Below are 26,697 nucleotides of genomic sequence, written 5' to 3'. Positions count from 1 at the left end.
CTTAACCTGAATGAAAATGGAAAAAGCAATTAAATATATTTAACATTAGTAGACATCTTTAGAAATCTAAGACATTATAAAATAGCTCAGATGTGATAAGCTAGCATAAATTCACAGTTTACATACAATCTCAATTACCATTAAAATCAATAAACTTGACTAGAAAAAGGGCCCACTATTAACATCAGCTGTTTTCTGTTAATGGGCAAGAAGCCAGATTGAGCTGCCTTCTCTCTTCTTTCAATTGCTTAAATTATCTGGACTCTAAACTTTCCCTTTAGGTTTGTTTTTTGGGTTTTTTTTTGTGTTTTTTTTTTAAGAATTTTTGTTTTGTTTAAAAGAAAATTAATTAAGTGATTTAATTCTATAAATTGCAAACACATTTCTTAGAATTATTTTTTTTTCTTTTAAGATTTATTTATTTTTATTGGAAAGCCAGATTTACAGAGGAGAGAGAAAGATCTTCCGTCTGCTAGTTCACTCCCTAAGTGGCCGCAAGGCCGGAGCTGAGCCAATCCAAAGCCAGGAGCCAGGAGCCAGGAGCCAGGAGCCAGGAGCTTCCTCCAGGTCTTGCACACAGGTGCAGGGTCCCAAGGCTTTGGCCCATCCTTGACTGCTTTTCTAGGCCACAAGCAGGGAGCTGAATGGGAAGCGGAGCATCTGGGACATGAACTGGGACCAGTATGGGATTCCAGTGCGAGGCAAGGATTCAGCCATTGCATCATCATACGAGAAAATTATATCTCTAATTAAAGGTAAGTGCAGTGGATAAAAATTCTACTACCTATTAGCATCTAAAATTTATTCCTACTTTTGACACTATAGTGTTAAAATATACATTATATTACTGCAAAAATATCTCCTTGTCAACTCATTCCTATAACTTATATACATCAATATTTGTTTAGACTAAGATTTTATAGGTTATTCTGAAAATGAATATACTGAGAATTTGTGACAGTTAATCAATGAAAACAATCATGTGAGCTCTACAGATCTATTATATAAATCAATTGATCTCCTATGGATTTTATTAAATATACTCTGCATATAATATTCTCTGCTTATAGACAGAGCTACAATCATGTTGTAGTACTATAATAATAATTAGGTGAACAAATCAAAACATTCCTAAGGTGATAGTACAAATTTAAAATTTCAAAAAATATCCTAAATAATTTAAAAGTAAGCCAAAAACTGTACTTTTAATTTAGGATCAAAAAGTCATGAAGATAAACAGAGCTTTCTTTATAGTATAATTTAAAGGCATTTTAATAAAACCAGATTCATTAACAACACTGAAGATATAAACATCATAATGACACTTTAAATGTTAGTAATTATGAGAACGTCCCAATCCCTCCCATCCTTACCCCCACTCGCGTATTCCATGATTAAATAGAGGGTCTTCTCTGTTTCAATAACTTCAAACAATTTTACTAAAAAAAAAAAAAAACCACAGAAATAATTAGCTATAATTGCTAACACAGATTGAATATGCTTTAAGAAAATCGAATGTAACACTAAACCAGTGGAAGATTTGGCTACTTGATAAAACTACTAATTATAATTAACAAATTTTTCCCATGGAGGCAAACTACTTATCATAAAATTGTTTGAAACCATATTTCAAAAAGCGTTAAGTTTCTGTGGCCAAGAAATTATTACTAAGTTTTCCCAATTAAAGATAAGGTAACAAAAAACAAAGATTTTTAACTAATGCTTATAAATGAGACTATGATATAATAAGCTAGCATATCTTAAATAATTTTTGGTATAGAAACAAAAATTCTGTATGGATATATTTCTGACTTAGAAAAACACTAAATTATCAGATATAAGTAGCTGAAATTATATACAACAAATAATCACATGAATAAATACAATAAAGATAATACTTTTAATAATGTAAGTCACAAGTTACTACAAATTTTTAAAAGTTATTTTTCCTTACAATCAAATGATTTCATTTCATTAACATAGTAAAAAACAGCAAAAATTATAGTTTTCAGTTATCTTTTTACAATCTATCTTTATTCAAAGTATTATTTCCCCAGTTTGTCACCTTTTTGGTATATATAAAGCATCCTTAAAATTGTGCCAGTTGAATACCCAAAATGAAAGAGGCTGTTTCACTGAGGATAAATTTCATACCTATATTAGGATGATTCAATATCTTCATTATTCGTACTTCCCGAAACAACTGTTAAGGAAAACAGATAGATAATATTTATTTCTGTTTTTGTTTTTAAAAACAATCCCCAAGCAGAGACAGTTCAGTGAGACGTCCATCTGAAGAAATGCATGATTTTATACTACAGGATTCTGGCAACAAATTGCAGCAAAGAGTCCATTCTCAGCCCAGCTCCACAGAAACAAGCTAGTGAACTTAAACTCAGGTATTAACTTCACTGAGACACGGCTTCTTACGAGAATTTTAACAAGATGAACTCAAACGGTGCTGCATGTACAGTTTATGAATGTGCTATATATAATAAAAACTAACCCACTTTGTTTTTATAGCTAGGAACAAACAAACGCAACACCACATTATGGAAACGAAACCAAATGATACTCCCCAGGATCACTGCCCAGACTCTATAAAATCTTCTCTACTGGTTGACCACACATTTTCCCCTCCAAAGATTTATTTATTTTACTTGAAAGTTACAGTTACAGAGAGAGACTTTTTCCATCTGCTGCTTCACTCCCCAAATGGCCACTATGGCCAGGGCTGGGCCAGTCTAAAGCTGGGAGCCAGGAGCTTCTTTGGGATCTCCCAACAAGGGTGTAGACTCCAAGGCCTTAGGACATCCTCTGCTGCTTTCCTAGGTGCATTAGCAGGATGCTGGATCTGAAGTGCAGCAGCTGGGATGCGAATCATGGCCAATATGGGACGCCAGCACTGCAGGTAGAGGATTGGTCTGGTACACCACTGTTCAGCCCTCTGATCAGATATTCTTACGAAAGTCTCAGTGCATCTTTAGATATAATAATGAAACAATGCTAAGAAATAAAAACACGTAAAATTAAAACAACTTGAAACATGGATGTTAAAATACCCTTCCCTTTCATTTTGCTTTTTAAATAGTGTAAGGCCTATTTTTTAAAAGCATAATTTGCCATTTTTCTCTTCTGTGTTGTCCTTAAGTAGGTGTTAACTTCAAAGTCAAAAGATTTGTTCAAAACAGAAGAACCAATATTGGTGACATGCTAACAAATCTGTTTCAAGATGAGTGGGCTTTGTCAGAATGAAGCCTGCTGTGCTTTCAAAGGCGATATTTCTACAAAGAAGGTACTCCAATGGTAAGATATATAGACATATATAAAAAGTGCTCAACATTAATAATCATTAAGGAAATAAAAACCACAAGCTACAATGAGACAGCACTTTACACCCATCACATGATTAGTCTGAAAAAAAGTGCACTGAGCTATACAATTAAAAGTGGTTGAATAGTACACATTTTTAAGAACAATTTTTTTTAAAGATTTATTTTATTTTTATTGGAAAGGCAGATATACAGAGAGGAGAGACAGAGAGGAAGGATGCTATGCCGATCCGAAGCCAGGAGCCTCTTCCGGGTCTCCCACGCTTGTGCAGGGTCCCAAAGCCTTGGGCCGTCCTCGACTGCTCCCCTATGCCACAGGCAGGGAGCTGGAAGGGAAGCGAGGCCGCCTGGACTAGAACCGGCGCCCATATGGGATCCTGGGTGAGCAAGGCGAGGACCTTAACCACTGCGCCATTGTGCCGGGGCCTAAGAACAATTTTAAAAAGAAATACTTCATGCAAAAATGCATCAGCATCAATTGGATATCAGCCTGAAGAGGCAAGATCACCAATCATCACCTTACATAAAAATCAGCCCTAAAGGATCAAGGGCCTAAATCTGAACCCAGAAGCCATCAAACCTAGAGGAAAACATAGAAGACATGCTACAAGAAACAGACGTTGGTAAAGACTTCTTAGAAAAGTCACCAAAAGCACAGGCAATGAAAGCCAAAATAAACAAATGGGAACTACATCAAAATAAGAAGCTTCTGGACAGAAAAGGAAATGATCAACAAAAAGAAGCATCTAACAGAATTGGAGAAAATCTTTGCACAGTACAGCACAGTAAGAGAACTAATCGTCAGGATTTACCATAAGCTTCAGAAACTCAATGACAGCAAAATGAACAACCTTGTTAAGAAATGTTGAAGGCGGGCCCAGCAGCGTGGCCTAGCAGCTGAAGTTCTCACCCTGAACGCACCGGGATCCCATATGGGTGCCGGTTCTAATCCCAGCAGTTCCATTTCCCATCCAGCTCCCTGCTTGTGGCCTGGGAAAGCAGTCGAGGACGGCCCAAAGCCTTGGGACCCTGCACCCGCATGGGAGACCTGGAAGAGGTTCCTGACTCCTGGCTTCGGATCGGCGCAGCACCGGCTATTGTGGTCACTTGGGAAGTGAATCATCGGATGGAAGATCTTCCTCTCTGTCTCTCCTCCTCTCTGTATATCTGACTTTCCTATAAAAATAAATAAATCTTAAAAAAAAAAAAAGAAAGGAAATGTTGAAGGAAATGAGCAGGCATTTTTCAAAAGAACAAATTCAAATGGCTAATAGGCATACATGAAAACATGCTCAGGCTCCCCAGCTATCAGGGAAATAGTAATAAAAACCACACCGAGGTTCCACCTAACTCCAGTGGGAAGGCCTATATTAAGAAATCTACTAACACCTGCTGGTGTGGATGAAGAGAAAAAGGTATCCTGCTTCACTGCTGGTGGGAGTGAAGGCTAGTACAGCCACTATGGAAGTCAATACTGGAGAATACTAAGGGAACTGAAAATGACTCCACCCTGTGGCCCAGCTATCCCACTCCTGGTAACAGATTCAAAGGAAGCTAAATCTGCATATGAGAAAGTGACCTGCAACTCAGTATTTATAGCAACACAATTCACAATGGTGAAGTCATGGAAACAACCCAAGTACCCTTCCAAAGGGGAATGGATAAAGCAGCTATAGTACTTGGACTTGGAATACTACTCAGCCACTAAAAAGAATGAAATCCTACTATTTGCAACCAAATGGTCCCAACTGGAGACCACTATACTCGGGGAAATAAGCCAATCCCAAAAGGAAAAAAATCCTATGTTCTCTCTGATATAAGGCTACATTCATGCAAAATACAAAACAAATAGATATATAGGTAAACGTGTGTGTGTGTGTGTGTGTTCTCAGAGATGAACTGTAGAATGAAGACTAGCATACTGGGAAGTGAAGAAACATTAGTTGCAGTACACAGTTCTATTCCCAATTTTCTGCCATCACCCGTTCCCATAATGCTATGGGTCACTTATCGTGTATTAAAGGACAGCACTATGTTAATAATATGGGAGAAAACAGCGTGCAGGGGAGAATGTAGAGGGAGTAAGGGCGTGTAGAGGAAGTAATCCGTATCCTACAGAACTGCATCATGAAAAACAATTTTAAAAAGAAAAAAAGCAAAGAAAAATGTAAATAACCAAAATGAATCTTTTTAAAAATAAAAAAAGTGTCAGTAAAATTCTACTTCTATGGAAAAATGAGATTAAGGTTTGTTTAGTCCCACAAAGTTTGCTCTAAGAGATAACAATTTCTTCCCTAAGTGTGTACATGCATGTGTGTATACACACACAAACACACACATTTTTACTAAGCTAATGGTTCCTAAAATTTAATAGTGAAAAATCATTCAGTAGTAAGCAATATCAAAGTAAGTACATCAGCACTTAGAGAAGCTCCTTTCTGTAACTAAAATGAATCATTTCAAACTTGGCACAAAAAGCATGCAGCTTAAATTCTAAGTGGCCTTCAATATCCTCACATCATCTCTTCTCTTGGCTTCGATGACACAGCCCCCTGCCTCCCTGGCCACTCACTCATCTGCGAGATCCTCCCCTCCTTTACTCAATGTTTAAGACACACAGTTCCTCAGGATTCAGCTCTCAACCTCTTCTCTTCTTCCTTTGGATCTCACTTTATTTGAAATGCAGAATTACAGATGGGGAGAGATAGGGGCAGAGTTTTTTTGTTTTTAATTTTCATGATGCTACAGTTCCACAGTCTCAGGGATCCCCCCCATATTACCCACTGGTTTATTCCCTGCCAAATGACTGCAACAACAGCGGATGGGGAAGGCTGAAGTAAGGAGTCTGGAATTCCATTCGGTCACCCCCATTGGGCCAGGGATGCAGGGGCCCAGCAACTGCACTCTCTTCTGCTTTCCCAGGCACATTAGCAGGGAACTTGATCAGAGATGGAACAGCCAGGACTCAATCTGGTGCTCGTATAGATGCCCGAATCCCAGGCAGCTGCTCAATCCACTGCACAACACTGTTGCTCAACTCTTCATTCTTCATGCTCTCATGCCTTAACATGAATGCAAATGTCATCAACTTGATGTTGCCTTCTAAATTTAAATGTCTTACCCAGAACCTTTTCTCGTCTTCCAACATTCATGTTAATGTATTAAATACTCAGTATCTTCACTTGGCTGTTTCACAGAAATTATAGACAAAATATTTGACCTCAGACAAAGCTGATCTTTTACTGGTTTTCTACAGCTCTATGTATTCATCCAGCATTTTATTGCAAAAAATTTTGCCGTAATCCTTAGCGATGCTTTCTCCTCAGATTTCCGCATTGGATTTGTCACTGGCACATGCTTCTCTGTCCAAGCTGATGACAACCACTGTCGGAGAGAATTCTGTGCCTCTATTCCGCACCTTCCGATCCACTATCACTCAATACTCCTAAACTTAAAAAAACCCATAAATGGTTCCAGCACTATCAGTAGAAAGTCCATAATCTTTAAATGTGGGCTGAAAACTAAGATCCTTGTTGCCTCTACAGCCTTTAATCTTATCTACATTAGCCCCAGCTGTGCTGCAATCTAGTCATTCAGCATGTTTCTGAGTTCTTGAACTAAGACATTTCCTACTCAGGGTCTTGTACAAGCTGTTTCTCTCAAGAATGAATGTTCTTCTATCCAAAACTTTTTTTAGAATTTTGAAAAATTTTAAATTTGTTGAAAAGCACAGACATCAATAAGATCTTTATATTCACCATTATATTAAACCAAAGTCAACATTCTGCACTGTGTTACACTGTATGACTGTCTACATTCAAGAAAATATTTTAAAAGAAGTATGATGAAAACATTAACCATAATAGGCATAGCTAGTTTCGAACCATTTCCATTGCTTTATTCCAGCCCTAGAGACAACTGCTATTCTAAGCTTTGTACATTATTATCTCACATATATTTTTTATGTGTCCATACAAATGGTAACACTGTTTTTTGTCTTAAACTTTAGATGAACTGAATCATATTCAATAGTTTTTTCTAAACATTTTTTAACATAATTTTCAAATTTCTTCCCTGTTTACATATAGATCTTATTTACCTATTTGAATTGCTGTGTTCTATTGCATTATACAGATACCACAGTTTATATGCTGTCTAATAGGATGCTTAAGTTACTTCCATTTTTTTTTCACTAGTACAAATAATATTACTACAATAAACACGTCTGACATGTTCTTCTAAGGAAAATGCCTAAAAAAAATATTTTTACAGAAAGGCATACTTGTCTTCAATTTTATAAGCACTTTCCAAATTACCCGCATTTCTCCTTTCTCATTTGAAGGCCCATTCTATGGCTGGTCTGCTATGCCTACGAGGCCCCAAAGTCCCAATGACTCTTTTGAGCTCTAAGGCACTAACAATTTTGCTGATTGTCAAAGCGAGGCAACTCCACCCACAAAGGGCCTCCTGGGGTTTTAGACTTGTCACCACTCAAACAGGGCCAACAGGTTTTGAAAAATTATTAGCATGCTGCTAAGCCCTACTGAAAGTGACCATCTGACCCATGGAGGGACTGCCCCATTCACTGACCAAATTGCCTTATTTAGGTATGCGAACCAGGAAAAGGTAAGGAAGGTAGCACAAAAATTATTCTCTCTCTTACATACACATACAAAACCTTATTTTATTTTTTTTATTGATATGTCCAAAGCAAAACTGAGTATAAGTAATTTTCACAGCCCCCTTTCTCCTTATCCAATCAATATCCTCCTCTACTATCAATATCCCCCATCAGAGGTGGTAATTAATTACAGCTAATGAATCTACAACAACATACCATTATCATTCCAAAGTCTGTGGTTTACATAAGGTCTCTTATCAATGGGTTTGGAGAAATATATAACGATATACATCCCCATTTTATTATCATACCAAACTGTTTTATTACATTAAAAATATTTTATGTTTGGGCCCAGTACGGTAGCCTAGTGGCTAAAGTCCTCACCTTGCATGCGCCAGGATCCCATATGGGCCCTAGTTCATATCCTGGGTGCACCACTTCCCATCCAGTTATCTGCTTGTGGCCTGGGAAAGCAGAAGAGGATGGGCCAAAGCCTTGGGATCCTGCACCCACGTCGGAGACCCAGAAGAAGTTCCTGGCTTCTGACTTGGGATTGGCTCAGCTCCGTCCTTTGAGGCCACTTGGGGAATGAACCAGCGGTTGAAAGATCTTTCTCTCTGTCTCTCCTTCTGTCTGTAAATCTGACTTTCCAATAAAAAAAAATCTATATCTTCCACCTATTCATCTCTACCTCAACATGTGACAACCAATGATCCTTTCACTGCTATCAGTTTTATCTTTTCCAGAACGGTGATTTACTTGAAAATAGCCAAAATACATCCTTTGCAAACTGGCTTCTTTCATTTCAGTACTTTGTTCTTACATTTTCTATGTCTTTTTGTAGTATGATGGCTCATTCCCTTAGTGCTGAATAATATTCCATTGTCTAAATTTAGCATCATACTTATCTGTTCATCTACTGAAAGGCCATCATGGGAAATCAGCTTTGTAGCAGTGGCATAGACTGTCACCTGTGATGCTGACATCCCATATTAGCATCAGTTCCAGTTCCGGCTTCTCCACTTCTTTTCCAGTTACCTGCCAATTCATCTGGGTAAGCAGCGTACAAAGGCCTCTGACATACACACGAGCCCCAGATGGCTTCAGCCTGGCCCAGTTTCAGCTTTGTGGATTTTGGAGAGTGAAACAGTAGGAAGAATGTCTCTGTCTCTTCCTCTCTCTAGCTCTGGCCTCTTGCTTGCTTCATCTGTGTGGACATGAATGTTCAATTAAATGTCCAACTGTTTGCCACAGTGGCTGTGCATGTTTGTAATCTCACTAGCAATGCAGCAGCGTGTGCTGCTCCATTTCCTGATAAGCATTTGCTGCCGTCAGTGCTTTAGATGTCCACCACTCTCACAGGTGTGGACTGTCTCAATTGTCATCATGTGATGACACATCATGGGAAACATCTTCTACATGCTTTCTCGTCACCTGTGTAATTTATTTGGTGAGGTGTTTATTCACCAAAAAATATTGCTTTTTGGGGAGAAAGATCTATCTATTTATTTATCTTAAGATTTATTTATTTTTATTGGAAAGTCAGATATACAGAGAGGAGAGAGAGAAAGATCTTCCACCTGCTGGTTCCCTTTCCAAGTAGCTACAACGGCTGGAGCTGAGATGATCCGAAGCCAGGAGCCAGGAGCTTCCTCCGGGTCTCCTACATGGTATAGGGTCCCAAGGCTTTGGGCCATCCTCAATTTCTTCCCAGGCCACAACCATGGAGCTGGATGGGAGGTAGAGTATCCGTGACACAAACTGATGCCCATATGGGATCTCAGCACATGCAAGGCAAGGACTTCAACTACTAGGCTACCATGCCGGGCCCAATTTATTCATTCTTATTGGAAAGATTTCTTTACAGCAGGTCTTTTTAGAGATAAGGAGAGAGAGAGGGAAGGATTCTCCATCAGCTGGTTCTTTTCCCAGGTGGCCACAATAGCTGGAGCTGAGCCAATCTGAAACCAGGAGCTAGGAGCTTTTTCTGGGTCTCCCATGTGGGTAGGCTTCCAAGGTTTTGGGCCATCCTCCACTCCTTTCCCAGGCCATGAGCAGGGAACTGGAAAGGAAGCAGATCATCCAGGACATGAACTGGTACCCAAATGGGATCCCAGTGCCTGCAATGTGAGCATTTAGAGATTAAGCCATGGTGCTGGGTCCTGCCTATGTTTTAATTGAAGTTTCAATAACCTTTCCAAGCCACATTTTCAGGCAGCTATTCCAGTCCTTGAAAAGTTTCAGATTCCTCTGGACAATGGTGTGGACAGGATGTTCCTCAACATCTTGATTTGAATCTGTCACATCAGAGAATGGGTCCTTCCCATCAGCAGTCAGGAAAGATGGAGGCAGAGGGGGCCACGCTCTCACTTGCTCCTGTGGGGCCTCAGGACTGACCACAGCAGTGGGGCTCTATGGAACGTCCCCTGTTCTGGCAGGGCCTTAGAGCATCACTAGACAGAGCGGCTGTGCTCTCTCAGGCTTTTTTTCCCTGAGAAACTCGAAGGAAATGACGGGCACCTTATTCGATGACCACACTGGTCAGGGACTCCCAGGGCTGAGAGCAGGGACAGGACTCTGGAGGGGATTTTCAGATAATCTAAAGTTCGGGTTTCAACCTTTCTTGTGCTTACTATGGCACATGAGCCAATACAATTTACATAATTAACCAGCAAATCAAAACTCAGAAATCTGAAAATCTTAAACTTTAATATAGAGAGATTCTTCTTCAAAGAAATCAGTTATAAAATCCTGTTACTTTGAAATGACACCCATAAAAAACTTTCATAGGAATTGAATAAAATCAAGAATTTAAAAAAATCATTTTACAAGAAAAAAAACCCAAGTGTAATTATTAATTAAAAAATGTTAAACCTGTTTTCTTTCAAATACTGATTTTTCCTTGAACTCCCACACCACATCTAGTAATATAAACAGAAAAATCTAGGTTTGTTATATAGATTTTAAAGTTTATGGATTTGTTATTAGTAGCACTGTAAATTTTATTTGTATTCTTTTGCATTATCAATTTTGAACATATCAGTTTTTCTCTCCCATACTTATATGTAAGTGATTACTTTCTCTAATTTCTTTGATGGTTCCTGCAACAGTCTTGGTTCCTGTTTTTCAAACATGTCTTGAAAATATTTTGTCCTAAGTTTCATCTTTCCGCAGGATTTAAAAAGAAATGGGGGGGCCCGGCGCGGTGGCGCAAGTGGTTAAAGGTCCTCGCCTTGCACGCCCGGGATCCCATATGGGCGCCGGTTCTAATCCCGGCAGCCCCGCTTCCCTTCCAGCTCCCTGCCTGTGGCCTGGGAAAGCAGTCGAGGACGACCCAAGGCTTTGGGAACCTGCACCCGCGTGGGAGACCCGGAAGAGGCTCCTGGCTTCGGATCGGCATAGTATCGGCCTGTTGCGCTCACTTGGGGAGTGAATCATTGGACGGAAGATCTTCCTCTCTGTCTCTCCTCTCTGTATATCCGCCTTTCCAATAAAAAAAAAAAAAAAAAAAAAAAAAAGAAATGGGGTAGGGAGAACAACACTAGGAAAGAAAATGAAGATATATATGGGTTTAATGTGTGGTCACTAAAAATTCTAAGTAGCTTGGAAAGAGGAGGCTTGCTATGGAGACACTGATTATGTCTGATATGACGTACGGACATGCCAGAAGCACTTCATGAAATTGTCCCTTTTCCCTAAGAAGTACTTCAGCTGTCAGCTGGGTTAGGGTCCTCCGAGATGGTTTGAGCTGTGTGCCTCCCACACTCAAAAGGACATGTTGAATCCCTAACATTCAATGTAATTGTACTTGCAGACTGGGACTTTAAGGAGCTAATTAAAGTTTAACGAGGTCATAAGGGTGGATCCCTAATCCAACAGGACTGGCATCTTTCTAAGAGGAAAAATACCAGGGATGAATTAGCACAGAACAGGACATGTAAAGTCACACTGAGAAGGCCACCATCTAGAAGTGAAGGACTGATAGGCTGACCCCTTCACTTTTCAGCCTCCAGAATTGTCAGAACCTGTGTGGTTTAAGCTACCCAATATGTAGAAGTTGTTGTTTTAATGCTAACAGTGGTAGACTAATACGCTAATCCTCCAAATCAAGGGAATTTTGGCTCATTAAACTCTAGCATACAGCTTCAGCAAAACCTACAGTGTCTCTTCCTACCCACAACTCCCACGGACCAAAGCTAACACTCCACTTGGCTAGAAGGAGACTGAAGCTTCTGGCAGTCTTGTGTGTGAGCTGACTTGTCATTGTGGTCTGAGAGGGAGGTGGGAGGTGAGGTGCGATGGGACACACACAGCTATTGCGCCTACGTTATCTTTTCCCCTGGAACAAACTCTCAGCGGAAGGGCTATCTTACCAACACTGCCCTACCTAGAAAAGAGGAGAGACTGGAGAAGAGAAGCAGAGCAGAACATTTAGACCCTCACAAGTATACCCTAAAACAGAGTTATTGTTGAAAAAGTCAATTATTGCATGTATTATATGTTCCAGGTACAAGATGAAGAAAAATGTTTGCAATTATATTAGTACCATGCTACTGTTTGGGTTTCTGACTCCTATTGTTAGCTCCACTTTCTTCTTTCTTAGTTGGCAACTGTGATGTCATGATGTTTCTAAATAACATAAATTTAGCAGGAGAGTTCTGAATTTACTCATCCCCTCCAAATTTATTGTTTCAGGTTTGTCGTTGGCTGGATATTAAGGCCAGAGCTTTTCATAAACAGGCATCAACCTCAAGAAGTAAGTGATGGCTTGAGATGGGTCTCCTAACAACCAAATGGCAGGGACTTCACCTTTTAGACTTTTGACAGCTGTTCTGGTTATACAGAGGCCTTTATTGCTTCCTCCTTAGTTCTTGGCTTTGAAGTTGGTAAACAATCTTCAGTTCTATGAAGAGATATTTACTTTGCAATTCAGTCCTTCCTGGTTAGGGCTGAGGTCAGGATTTGCCAAACTCCATTAGTGTCAATCAATATTTGCCTCAATTGTGACCATTTTCCTTGTCTCTTCTCAGATATTTTGGCTTCTTCTTATCTCTTCCTTCTACCTATTACTGTTGAAAATTGGTTACTTAAGAACTAGTACCTGGACATGAGTTAGACAATCACCATCCTACTTACATCCTAAGTGTCACAGCCAGGGACCAGTCACATCCACAGTCCTCTCTCCATCACCTTTATTGCCTGGCTGATGTTGTATTTAAAAACAAATAGCATACAGTACCGTATATATAAACACATGTGAAACTTTTTAGTTGAGTGGGAATGAGAAAGAGCAAATTCAGAATGGCATTTTTCCAAGACAGGAAAAGATGAGAATGGAAACAAGAAATGACACGTGGGGCTTCAACTATATCTGTAAAGAGAGGTTTGAAATGAAACATTTTGGTGCAATAAATATCATGAGAAAACTAGTTTTTTTAAACAGAAAAGATATTTTGAAGTCCTCATCCAAGAATTAAAATAGACTAGTTTACTACATCAACAAACTCCTCAATTTAGAAAAAAATGAGAAAATGATTCTTAAAATAACAAACGAGGCTGTAGCTTAGAACAGCCAGATGGTTAGGTTAAACTTTATAGGTGATTTAAAGATTCCCAACCTCCTCTATTCCCTCAAGGAAAAGTTCTCTCCTGTTTACCTCAATATATCTGGGGTGATCTTTTGAGAATGAAGAACTAGATGTACAATTTCCAGACAATAAAAGCCAAGCATTAAAACATAGAGGTTTTAAGAGTCAGAAGTAGAATACAGGTATCAAAACAAATAACTTCAAAAGCAAAAATGCTAACAAAAAATAATAAAACCACAAAGAAGTGATTATTTAGGGGTGATGCTTAGCTATGAGTGCTTGATTTTTCAGGAGTACTGGAGAACAGGATAGGCTAAAACAGTGGCTCTCAAATGGACAGATAAGAGATGAGTAAGAACTAACTAACCGTATAATTTTAAAGTTCTTTACGATTTTATATGAGTTTTACAAATCTCATTTTGTTTTTTTAAATTTTTCTGTAAAGGTTTTACTAGTCAAATCAAATCTGAATCACCGTGCTTCCCTCTATGAACTAGCAATATAATTCAGCACAGTAACAATGTGCAGAAGATATAAACATGATAGCAGAGACAAACTGCATCCTGGTGACAGTGAGGAGAAACAGATTAACCAAACTTTGTCATCCATATATAAGCCAATGTGCATAAGTTTCAAATTAGTGCATTCTGAGAAAATGATAATGTAGCACATCAAATTCATGAACTCTGGACAAAACTGCTTCATTGCTTTGCTTTCTCTTTTAATATCACTAAGCTGCTGAAAAAGACACCCAGGACTCATGAGCCTGAATATACAAACATATGAACCGGGGCTTAGGCCTCAAGAGTAAGAAATACTTAGGATTTCTACCTTAGATATGTTTTAAACTCTGAAATTTAAAACCTGGGGCTCATTCAGTCAAAACTGGTAGTACAAATAATATGAACATATTTTAGGAATGATTTTGAAGCCAAAGATCTGCAACGATTTGAAGACCAAACTGTTCTTTGGAAACTTACACCTTAGCATTTTAAAAAGTTGGCCTTTCAATGTTAACATTCTTTTATCTATCACTAGCATCGGCAAAGGCAAGCAGTATTCCCATAAAAATACTTAGAAGAAGATGGAGGGCCAGGCCTTGGGGTTGGGGGCAGCTTGCAGCTCCCTGCATTGTGGCGGTTGTGGGAGGTGCCCCTGCAGGCTGGATCCAAGGCTGGGGACTCAGGCCAAAACCACTGCTGAAAGTCAGTAACCAAGTCCTTGGCTTTGTGTGGCCAGTGTACCACATGGTGCCAGGCTCTGCCTGCTGGCCACTCTGGGGTTTTAAAATATGAAATTGCTGCTTAGGGACACCCATGAATAAGCCCAGCTTTAGTGTAGGTGAGAGATGAATTCTGGCTGATTCCCAGTAGCAGGGTCATGAAACTTTCGGACAAGTGTGGGCACTGAGACCTGATGGTTTGGAGGGGAGTGTCCATAAGATTTGTTTGGGTCAGACTGATTCACCAGCCAAATTAGGAATCCTGAGATGGGCTGTTAGCATAGAGCATCACTGACTGCCATACACCAGTCCACACCAAAGCTATGGATGGGGGCATATCTGGCAGGGCTAGGTGCCATTACTTGACTGGGTGGTGGACAGTGGACTGGTCACATTTGGCAGGGTCAAGACACCAACCAGCATGCGAGAGAACTTGGTCCGGGGGCAAACTTTATGGGGGAAGTGTGGGCCTAACCCTGTGGAAATACAAGTCCCGCAAGTTAGCTCACAAGCTGGGGTGGCGATGGGCTAAGCTAGGAGTGATCATGGCACCTGCAATCACTTACAGGTAAAAGAATCGGTGGCAATCTGGGCAGGTCAAGGCAGCACCACCCAAAGGTGCATCCTAAAATAGGATGTGGGGTGGGCTCAGCTGCAACTGGAATGGGGCGGACCGGGCAGGGCCAAGCAAACTTCAACTCACAAAAAAGAATAGAAATCAGTATGGAACACATGTCATTCCAACCTAGGCTCTTTCACCAACTGGTCTGCATGAGCCAGGGATACTATGCCACAGCATTGAAGGCAAAGGCTGAGACAGGTGAGAGGATAAGCCAACTGGGTCAGAGCACCCACTGGCACGTGTGCTATCTAGGGCTGGGAATAGACTCGGTTGGGAAGCTGTGAGAGAATACCTTTGCTGGGTTGGGATTCCCACGGGAGGGTGCGCGGGCTGGGGTGGGGGCTGCGTTCTGGTCTCAATATGGTTGCAATTTCTCTAGGCACAACTGTGGACTGGGGTTGGGTGCACCAAGCTGGGCTAGATGCCTTCACCATCTGGCGCTCTGCAGAATCTGGGTAGATGTAGGATGGACTAGGCTAGGTCTCTGCCCCTACTGAGCCATGTGTGAGCAGTGTCTGGATATGGACAAGCCTTGGCTGGGGTGAAACAGTCAAATATCAAGAACTGGAATGAATTCAAGGCCAGCAATGAGGGCTGGCCCATGGAACCACCAGTATGTGCAAGACCTGGCACAGGGAGAGGTTCTGAAGCAGGAGCTTGGGAAACTCCTCTGTCGGAACACAGCGCAACAACCACAATATGGAGCAGCCCAGACCAGGCGAAAGAAGATACCTACCATCATACATATGGCATAGGTGGGGGACAGACCAAGCTGAATCAGTTCATAGCAACCGCTGGCGAATCCGAGCACCAACATAGAGTGTGGGTCAGGCCAGTTTCAGTTGTAACACATACCAGTGCACATTAAGGAATGCCAAGGTGAAGTGAGCCGTACCAGATGTGGTTGCAGTGCCTAAACAGCACAAGTGAGAAACGGGGGGAGAGGAGACAAAGCTGGCAGGGAAATGTAGGTTCTCATGTTGGAAAACCACTCCCATTGGAGAGTGTGAGTTGGGATGGGGCCAGACCAGACCAGGCAGGGCTACAACACCTGTGGGCCTCATGTGAGCTAGACAAGAGAAGGGCCAGATTGGGCAGACTGTTCCGAATGGTGCAAGCAAAAATTAGAGTGGGTGAGGGTTGGTTGGGCTTTGCCACATCATCAGATGGTAGAGGCTGGCACTGGAGGCCAATTCTGTTAAGTCAAATGCCAGAACCACCTGGAAAATGTACAATCCAGAAGTTGGAGTGGCCTAGTAGGGAGATAGTGGGCACCTCCCTCGTGGGTAACCACTCCCACTGGAGAGCATGAAAACCAGGACAGGGGCAGGGGTGGCTAGACAGAAAGGCACCTGGCAGTATGTGTGTGGGCTGGATAGTAGGTTGGTTGGGTTGAACTAGGCTTCAATGCCCATTGACAAGTACCAGAGCTAAACAGGATGTGGGACAGACTGAACAAGCCTGCGGTACTGGCATGCATGGGAACCAGGGTAGGGCGCAGGTCTGGTGGGGGATATGGGGAGTCATCCCAACTAGGCTGCAGCTCCCACTGGTTTGCATGAGGACCGAGAACGTACTGGGTAGGATCGAGCTGGACTACAGCACCCATTGGTTCAAGTGGATGACAGGGCTGGAAACAGAACTGACCCAGCAATTGCAACAACCAGGATGTGTATAACCTGATTGGGGCGACGGACTGTGCCAGATCCTGTACAGACAAATTCACACAAGAACCAGGTTTGGGATCATCTCAGATGAAGTTTCTTTGGAGATCCCTCTAACTGAACTGCTGATCTCAGAACCCCAACCATAAAGACACTATGTCAGCCAGTAGATTCTGAATAGGTTTCATCGTGATTGGAATGGTGAGATTGGCAGCAATTCAGACCTGTTGAACTATCAAAACTGCTTGAGCAGGACCCTTGGAGCGTACCTCGCATTGGGGACCTGGGATGGGTGGAAGGTTGGGTGGGGTTTTTCCCTTTGTTTCTCACCTGACCCCAGGTACAGGGGAAAAAAAATGATATTAGTGTGGAAACAATGGTATTATCCACTTTCCTGTAGCCCTTGATCCTTTGTACCCTAAGCAACTAAATAAGATCATTAAAAAAAAATCAATTAAAAGAAAAGAGAAGAGGATGGAGGAAAAGGGTCAGCATAAAATTAGATCAAAGCACATCAAGATTTACTCAAACACTTTTGGAAGTAATATTAAAATGAGCTTATTTCATGTAAATATGCTAACATCCGTCTTTTACAAGTGTTCCTAAGGTATAGGGGAACATTTTATTGTAAGACCTTTTATCCATAGGACTTAACATGCGGAGGAAAACAAATGTTTTTCATTTGACTTTATATTTTTAAGATAACATCGACAAGACAATCCTGGCCACAAGAGCAGAATAAGGTCAAATGTTGAATGTTCAGTAACTCAGAAGAGATAATCAAGCCTGGATCTCAAAAGCAATCTATAAATATAAATGCTTTAAAAAAAAAAAAAGAAAGAAGCATACATATAGTGTTTGGCTAGATTTAGTGAATCCTAATGTTCACTTTTCTTTTCATATATTGAAGAAAACAAAAATGGCATCATGCTTTATAAGCCTGTTTGGAAAAGTAACACTTTGGCAGATGATCAGTAGAATTTATAACAGAAGCTACCTGGCATCAGCAAGTACATTTTTTTTAGTTATTCTCATAAAGAAAGCAACATTCAGTTTCATGTTCACATGTCTCAACGACACAACTTGCCTTAATGACTTTCTTTGGAACTCCTTGGGAAAGTCAGAAGGAGGGTCATATGATTGCGTGTCTCACTTAGCACAAGAGACCTTAATAAGTTCTAAATGTCATTTAAAATCGTTCAGTTGACAAGAGCAAAACAAGGCTTTCTCCTGGAAAAGTAGAAAAGCAAGTAGGACTTGCACAGAGCAACCTGGTACAGCCTTGCAGCCTGTGCATTTTAAAAGAGTTCTTAGCACAGAGGTGGGAAAAATTACTACCCAAGGAAAACCAACAGCTTCTGACAATTTAGTGGCTCAGGGAGGTTGTTTTTCATTCATATGAATATTTTTGTTCATTCAAAGACAGGTGTTAGAAGAAACTATCTCCCTATAGACTTATAGTATGAAACTATTATTTCATATTCACACAAAACCTCCAGAAAGTCTTTCATATTCTCATTGAGCAGAAATCATCAGTATTATGAGCAGTTACACTGGCTGCCAAGTTAAAAGGGGATCTAAGGTAAGCACAAATACAGGTCTCTAGAGAGAAACAGATAAAAATAAACAGCTATTTGGCATTGATTCAAGTGGGAAGAAAGTTTTTATATCACAAACACAAACACGTAAGCTAATGTTAGAATTACAGCAAGTCTAGTAAATATACCCTATTAAAAATTTCTTATAATATTCTGTTTTGAGGTTGGAGCTGTGGTTCAGTATAAAGGCTTCTGTTTGCGATGCCAGCATCCCATAGGAGTGCCAGTTTTGAGTCCTGACAGGTCCATATCTGATCCAGCTGTCTTCTAATGTGCCTGAGAAGACAGCAGAAGATGGCCCAAATCTTTGCTACTGCAGCCACGTAAGAGACCCGGATGGAGTTCTAGACTCCTGACTTCATCTGGCCCAACCCCAGCAATTATGGCCAGATGGGAAGTGAACAAGATGATAGACGCTTACTCTTTCTCCTCTCTCTGTAATTCTGTCTTTGAAATAAATAAATAGATTTTTTCCACCCTCCCCTACTCCCAAAAATCTTATTTTAGCTTTCCAAAGTCATTTATGTTACACAGATGTGACTGTAATTTTTACTACATTCTAATAAAAATTGTAATAAACACATAATGTCAAACACAAATGGCATATATAGTATGAATGTCAGAGCATATGGCATGCTTCTTAAAACTATTTAAAAAAATTTATTTGGAGATACAGAGATAGACATAGAAACAAAAGAAAGTATCCCTCTACTGCTTCTCTTTTCAAATGCAAGCAACAGTCAGGATGAGCCAGGCTTTGATCAGGAACTGGGAGCTTATCATGTCTGCCACATGGGTGGCAAAGACCCTCCACCGAGGATCTACATCATTAGGACTCAAGGCAGGTATCAAACTTACGTACTCAGATATGGGAGGGAGGAGTCTTAACTGCTAGACCCCATTTCCCACCCTCACTCCCCTCCTCCCCGGCTACAGGAGTTTTTAATTCGCATTTAAAATATTTCATTTTTTATTTGTTAAGCAAAGAGAGAGAGAGAGAGAGAGAGAGAGAGATCCACAAAGTCAGCTCCCAATTACTCCCTAAATATTGCACCAGCCAGGACTGGGTAATGCTTAAGCTGTGAGCCAGGAATGCAGCCCAGGTCTCCTAGGTGGGAGACAAGGATGCACCTACTTTGAACCATCACTTGCTGCCTCAGAAGATGCATACACTAGCAGGAATATAGGGTCCAGAATGGAGTACACTCATATCCAGGCACTTCAACATGGATTGCAGCATCCTAATAAGCACCTTAACTGCTACCGAAGCCACTTGCCTATCACAGAACATCTTCAAAGTGCTAAAATATGGGTCTGAGGAACTTTCTTCATTGAATTAATTAGCAGTGTAACATGAAACAGCTTTCCCTGGTGAATGCAACCCCCATCCTGATTTCTTTACTTCCTATGCTGTTTTATATTTAATCCTTTGGGGAAACACTCCTTACTGTGAATCATCCCACGGACTAGTTCTTAAAGAGCAAGTAAAACAAGAAAAGGAAACTCACTTGTGACCATATATATTAACTCATAAATATATTTTAAACCAAGAATCGTGATACTTCAAATTATGATACAGTTTTGCCAAGTTCAGAAAATTTCTTTACATATGGTATATGCATTCAAGTGGTAGGTATTTTTCAAAGTTACTTTATATATCATAAGCATATTTCAGATTGAGTCTTATCTTATAATGATGAAGTATAATATTGTACTTATGCATTATACTAAATTGAAGTTGAGTAGCTACATGAAATCACTCATTAAAAAATACATTCTAATTATTTAGTATTCAATTAATTAAATACCTTTTGTAGACTGGTAGGATTTAGTTGAGTTTTGTCTATTATTTTCACAGCAACCTAAAAGACAAAATTATTAAATTACATTTGAGAATATATTTTGAATGAATAAAAACTTAGCAACAAAAAATAGTTCATCCTCAACCACACAAAGACTGGCACTATGCAGGTGTTCACATAATTGAATGGTAAAACTTCGATAATCCATTTCGTCTCAATTTCTCCTTTTTAAAAAAATCCATTCTGTATTCAGTCATTTATTCATGTTATTGATACAGTAATTTTAGGGCGAGTGGCATACAAACTTGTAAAAGTAAACTATTACAGGAAAAATTACTCCATGGGCTTACATGGAATACACAGGTTTGCTTATGGCAAATGGCAAGATGAATACGCATCTTTTCTAAGGCTCTGCCTAGCATGGCCTTGCAGAACAGCTCTGACAGCAAGAAAGGACTAAGCTAAATGGGAAATGACAATAATACCAAACATAAGCAAGGAGAAAATTATTAAAAACAATTTATGATTGAGGTTTTTTCTAATGTTCTAATGAAATCCAATGAGTACTGCATAACACAAAAAGTTAAAAGCTTAATTCATTGAATAAAGTCTTTATGCCCAACATAAACACACGTATATAATATACATATATGCAGGTGAATACATTTTTATTCTAAATACACATAGCTTAAAATGCATAGGACTTTGGAAAACCAATTCTCTTATAACCTGAAAAGACAACCTGTTTAGCATTATTGGCCAATATGGTCTCTAAACAGAAAAGAATTCATGTGTGGCTTTCTACATATTTACACCTAACATACTTTAAGCAGTAATTAACAAACAATAGCTTCTCCCAGCCTTGCTCCTGGGTAGCAATGGTAATCAGAAACATTCTCAGAAACCAAATAATGAAAGACATTTGAAAAGAACCCATCTGTAGCACAGCTGGTTTGTAACAGATGCTAATGTAAACGGGAGATTCATTTATGTCAATAGGCCAACTTTCACACAATGACACAGCTCTGTCTAATATTCCACTTACACATAGCCATATCATGCATATTTCCTAGACTGCAACTGTCTCAACTTCCCAACATCAGCTATAAGAAACCTTTCATACATGGCTCTGAAGAAGTATAGAAAAATATTAAAAGGTAGCACAAAAACTTACCTCTCTACCAGTTAAAACATGTCTTGCCAATTTCACTTTGGCAAAATTTCCCTTCCCTATTGTTTTCTGTAAACGGTAATTTCCAATGTGAGGCTGTTCGTCTGTTGCTGATGTAATAGAGTTTCTACAACGGGGGATGTTCTGTCTGCTACTTGATTTGGTAGGCTGGATGTGTGGCTCAGTGTATCCATCCACAGATGTATGCTAACAAAAAATTACAAGATTTCTTTGTTAATTAAGTAATATTACAAAGGGATAACTTAAAGCAATTTAAGCAATTCTAAATCAGTGAAAATACCCACACTATACAATTTGTTCATTTCTAAAGTCAGAATTACAGAAAGAGAAGATCTTCCACCACTGGTTCATTCCCTAAATGGCTACAACACACAGTGCAGCACCAGGCCAAAGCCAGTAGCTTCATCTGGGTCTTTCATGGGGATATCAGTGGCCCAAATACCGAGGGCCATTTTGCATTGCTTTTCTCAAGTCATTAGTAGAAGCTACACGGGAAGTAGAGCACCTGGACAGGAAGTGGCACCTAGGTGGGATGCTGGTGTGGTAGATGGCAGCTTTACCCAGTATGCCACAACCCCTCATCTTTGTTTTCTTCTCTTTTTTCTTAAAATTGATTTTATTTTTAAAGACAGAGGGAGGCAGTACACAGTTTTACAGTCTGAGCATTCCATTTATAATTTCTTCCTGACTTCTGTTCCCTTTACTAGGGGTGGTGGGGAGGAACAAATTCAAAATGCTCTACACAGCCGTAGATACATACTGCTGACTTAAAACATGTAAATGGATATAGATGGGTAAATGTCCCACAGCTTGAAAGTGTGTTACACCACGATGAGCTGAAACAACAGCACAGACCAGGATTGCTTCATTGAAAGGACAAGTGTGTCTACTGTCAAGATGTCTCTAGACTAGCCAAGCTGAGATGCTCTTAACCACTTACTCACCCTCTGCTGAGTCAGCTGTCTTTTTCCAAGAACCTTTACTCAGTTCCTGCCCTGACCCATTCACCTGCCATACTAAGCCCACATAAGTCCCACTATCCACCTGCCTGCCCAGGTCCACTACCTAATGTGCACCACAGCCTGCTTATTGCTGTTCTTCAGACATATATGTCACTTTCTGACTTCTTAAAGAAGGCGTCACTTGGGATGCCACGTCCCATGTCAAGTGTCAGTTTGAGTCACAGCCACTCCACTCCTGACCCCCCTCCTGTTAATGAACCTCGGGAGGCAGCACAAGATGGCCCAAGTACTTGGACCCCTATCACCCACATTAGAGACTCAGATGGAGTTCCAGGTTCCTGGCTTCAGTCTGGCCTCACTCCAATTGCTGCAGGTATTTGGCAGAATAAACCAGCAGATAGAATTCTCTCTCTCTCACACACACACACACACACACACACACACACACTTATCTCTTTCCCTTCCACTCTCCTCCACTGTTTCTCCATCCGTCACTCTGACTTTCAAATAAAACCTTATTTTTTTAAAAAAAGAAAAATAGGTGAAAACGAGAACCAATTAGCAAAGGTGCAGTCAGCAGACACTTTCTGCAACCCCCTATCAAAGCACCAACTTGAGTACCAGTTTCTCTGCTCTGATCCCCCTGCGAGTTCCTGTGTGAAAGCAATAGAAGGTAGCCCAAGAACTCGGGTTCCAACCACCCGTAGGAGAGACCTGGATGGAAGTTTTGTCTCCTGGCTTTAGCCTAGCCCAGCCCCAGAAGTTATGGCCACTGGGGAACAAACTAGCAGATGAAAGATGTCTCATCCTCCCTGTTACTCTGCTTTAAAATAAATAAAATACATCTTTTAAAAATAAAACTAAAAAGCATGTTGAGCAAAACTGCCTTAAATTTATGATTATGAATTTTATTAAAGATAAATTCATTTACTAGTTTTAGGTAAAGCATGACTCATGATACTTTTTCTATTTGTTATTACCTGCTTATCTTTTGTTATGATTTTCTTACATTTTTATTTTAAACTCAGCGCAGGATTTAGGGTTTTATCTGTTGGCCTTCCAAGCACCTGCAGCTTTTGGTCTCATTCTGAGTTATATGCCCTTTAGCTGTATTCTCATAACAACTGTATTTCCATGTCTTACAACATTTCACTGCAGTATTATCATATAATTACTTATTTGTTTCCACCATCCTACCATGAGCAATTTTAGAATAGCGATGCTTTTTCTATCTTTATATACCTACTACACTGCAGAACACCAGACACACAGGAAGGATCCAATAAACTACCAGCTTTAAAAGTGTTATCCCTGGATCAACACCATCTGGGAACTTCTTAGAAATGCAAATCCCCTGATCCTGTTCTAGAAACTTGGGGATGGGGTCCAGCAAACCATGCTTGAACTATGTCATCCAGGTGATCCTGATACATGCTCAAGTTTAAGAATTACTGCAATAAATAATGTAGGAAGGAGCTACATACAGTTATTTACTGGTCCTTAGAAACTTCTATTACCCAGACATATACAAAGAGATTTTCAATTATTTTCCATTTCTAAGAGTAAAGAGACTGCTAAATAGTGAGTACCCACACTTGTCGTACTAGGAATGCAGACTTGCCCACCCTTCAAGACTTAACAATATAATTTTCTCCTCCTCAAAAAGAGATTATGTCTCTTTTACTGCTTCCATTATATCTAGCCAATATTTTTAAACTATCAGCTAACTTCTTGTAGAGATGAAGAAAAAGACATAATTTTTTTGCCTACCTAGCTTGTAGGCTAAATCTTTTTCAAAAAATATTTTTTAAATTTATTTATTTTTATTGCAAAGTCAGATATATATAGAGAGAGGAGAGATAGAAATATCTTCAATACAATGATTCACTCTCCAAGTGACCACAATGGCTGGTGCTATGCCGATCCGAAGCCAGAAGCCTGGAGCTTCATCCAGGTCTCCTTTATGAGTGCAGGGTCCCAAGGCTTTGGGCCGTCCTCGACTGCTTTCCAGGCCACAGGCAGGGAGCTAGATGGGAAGAGGGGCTGCTGGGATTAGAAGAGGTGTCCATATGGGATCTTGGAGCGTTTAAGGCAAGGACTTTAGCCGCTTGGCCACAGCGCCGGGCCCTAAATCTTGATACTAAACCAAACCACGAAACAGTACATTATTAGCCACAAATTCTTACAGATTTTGCCATGTAGTTTCCAGTGTCCCACCCTGAGAATGAGGCAAGGTTCCTAAGCAATACACAAAAATATTACTATTTATTATTACTTATTCCTTTGAGAGGCAGAGAGACACAGCATATACGTTTCCACTGGTTCACATTTCAGATGTTCACAACAGCCAGGGCTGGGCCAAGATAAGACTAGGAGCCAGAAGCTCAATTCAGTGACACACATAGACGTCAGGGACCCAGCGACTTGTGCCATCACACTGTTTCCCAGAATGCACTTTTGCAGGAGGCTGGAATGAAGAGCACAGCCAGATCAAAGCCAGACACTCCGATCCATGATGTGCGCATCCTAACTGGCAGCGTAATGGCTCGGCCAAACACCTGCTACTTTTATATTTTAAATTAAGACAGAAGGGGCAGTGATTTAGTACAGGTTAAGCCACTGTTGGAATATCCAGATCTGATATTAGACCGACTGAGTCTGGCTACTCTGTCTTTGGTCCAGCTTCTTGCTAATGTACATTCTGAGAGATGGAGGTGATGGCGCAAGCCTTTGGTCCACTGCTACTCACAAGCAGGACCAAGCTGGAGTCCCTAATCGGCCTGCCCTGGCTACTGCAGGCATTTGGGGGAGTAAGCTAGCAGAAAGAAATCAGTTTTCTTCTTTCCTTCTTTCCCCCATTTCTCTGTTTCCTTCATTTTCTCCCTCGTAAGAAAACCAACACCTCCTAACCAGGTAAACAATCCCATTTCCTTGAGTATCTGTTGCCTGTAACCGTTTCTGGGACCAATTTCTTTACTAATCAAGTTTCTTTTCTGAAAGCAACAGAAACCAACTCACGTTAAAGAGAAAAAAAGTATTTTTTTGGAGTCTATAGGTAGTTGAAGAGTGAGACTTGCATTCTAGTGAAAGACAAGAAAGTGCAAATAGCTCAAATAAAAGTCAAAAGAATTACACTTGGTAATAAAGGCAAAATATAAAATACAGTGATGTCACAGAAGAGGGGTCAGGAGAGTTGGGTTGAGCATGAAAAGAAGCCTATTAACTCTCAAAATGGATTTTGATTTTCTCTTTCTGAGTGCTTCCTGGCCACACTTTAAAAGATGATGCTGCCCACAAAGATCATCAGAAACAAAGAACACAAATTTTCCAACAGTGACTAGATAAGGCTCCTCAATCTCTACTGTAGTTAGTGTCTCATAACATTTCAATGAAAGTGAAAACCTTAGCAATTCATTTAAAATCACCCCCTGATATCAAAAGCAAATTGTGATGTTTTATGATTGCTTCTTAACCTAATTGGTGGTTATTTGAATATTCAGAGATTCCTGAGAAATCAAATCACCTATTAGACCTGAAAGTAATTGCTGTGAGGATTACACAGGAGTAGGGAAACTTCTACTCTCTCAAGGGCCATTTGGATATTTCTAACATCATACACAGGCCACACAAAATTACATTTAAAAAAATTAGCTTGCTACAGATTTATTGGATTTCAAATCCCACCTGAAGATGTCTTGGCAGGGCCAGACCAAATGATTTTGTGGACCATGTGCAGCCCAAAAGTTGAATGATCCTCACCCCTGGGCTTTGCTACGTTTGTATGCCACAACCAGTCTCTGATGAACTAAACACCAGCACCAGAACAAGCCATGGCAACTCAAACAATAACCTTCCTAAACTCACTTTATTAAAAGAGTAGGGGATTTTACTTTTGCACAATGAGTGAATGAATATATTGCATATGACTAAACCTATCAGCAGATAAAAACATAATATTAAGAAAAACTTTGAAGGCCCTGAAGAACCACTAAAAGCAGCAAACTCTGGAGGGAAATTGATCCTGTGAGAGGGGAAATGGTTTCTCCTTGGGGGCCTACAAACCTTGGTCCCAATGGCTCCAGGTCACTTAAATT

General features: G+C 40.2%; 1 protein-coding gene across 3 annotated transcripts in view; it reads right to left on the bottom strand.

Moving 5' to 3' along the window:
* MARK1 (microtubule affinity regulating kinase 1) overlaps nt 1–26,697 on the bottom strand; it is a 124,704-nt gene that overhangs the window by 44,268 nt on the left and 53,739 nt on the right. For all 3 annotated transcript variants that reach the window (XM_040985319.1, XM_040985320.1, XM_040985321.1), the window contains exons 2-5: nt 21,624–21,827; nt 20,456–20,509; nt 2,155–2,203; nt 1,374–1,439 (exon numbers count right to left, since the gene is read on the bottom strand). In XM_040985319.1, the coding sequence (XP_040841253.1) occupies nt 1,374–1,439; nt 2,155–2,203; nt 20,456–20,509; nt 21,624–21,827 (373 nt within the window). The remainder of the gene's footprint in view (nt 1–1,373; nt 1,440–2,154; nt 2,204–20,455; nt 20,510–21,623; nt 21,828–26,697) is intronic.

Source organism: Ochotona curzoniae, unplaced genomic scaffold (genome assembly GCF_017591425.1).
Source record: "Ochotona curzoniae isolate NIBS_2020 unplaced genomic scaffold, NIBS_Ocur_1.0 contig_430, whole genome shotgun sequence".
Classification (NCBI taxonomy): Eukaryota; Metazoa; Chordata; class Mammalia; order Lagomorpha; family Ochotonidae; genus Ochotona; species Ochotona curzoniae.
The sequence above is the reverse complement of the archived record's forward strand: the minus strand, read 5'-3'. Positions and strand labels throughout refer to the sequence as shown.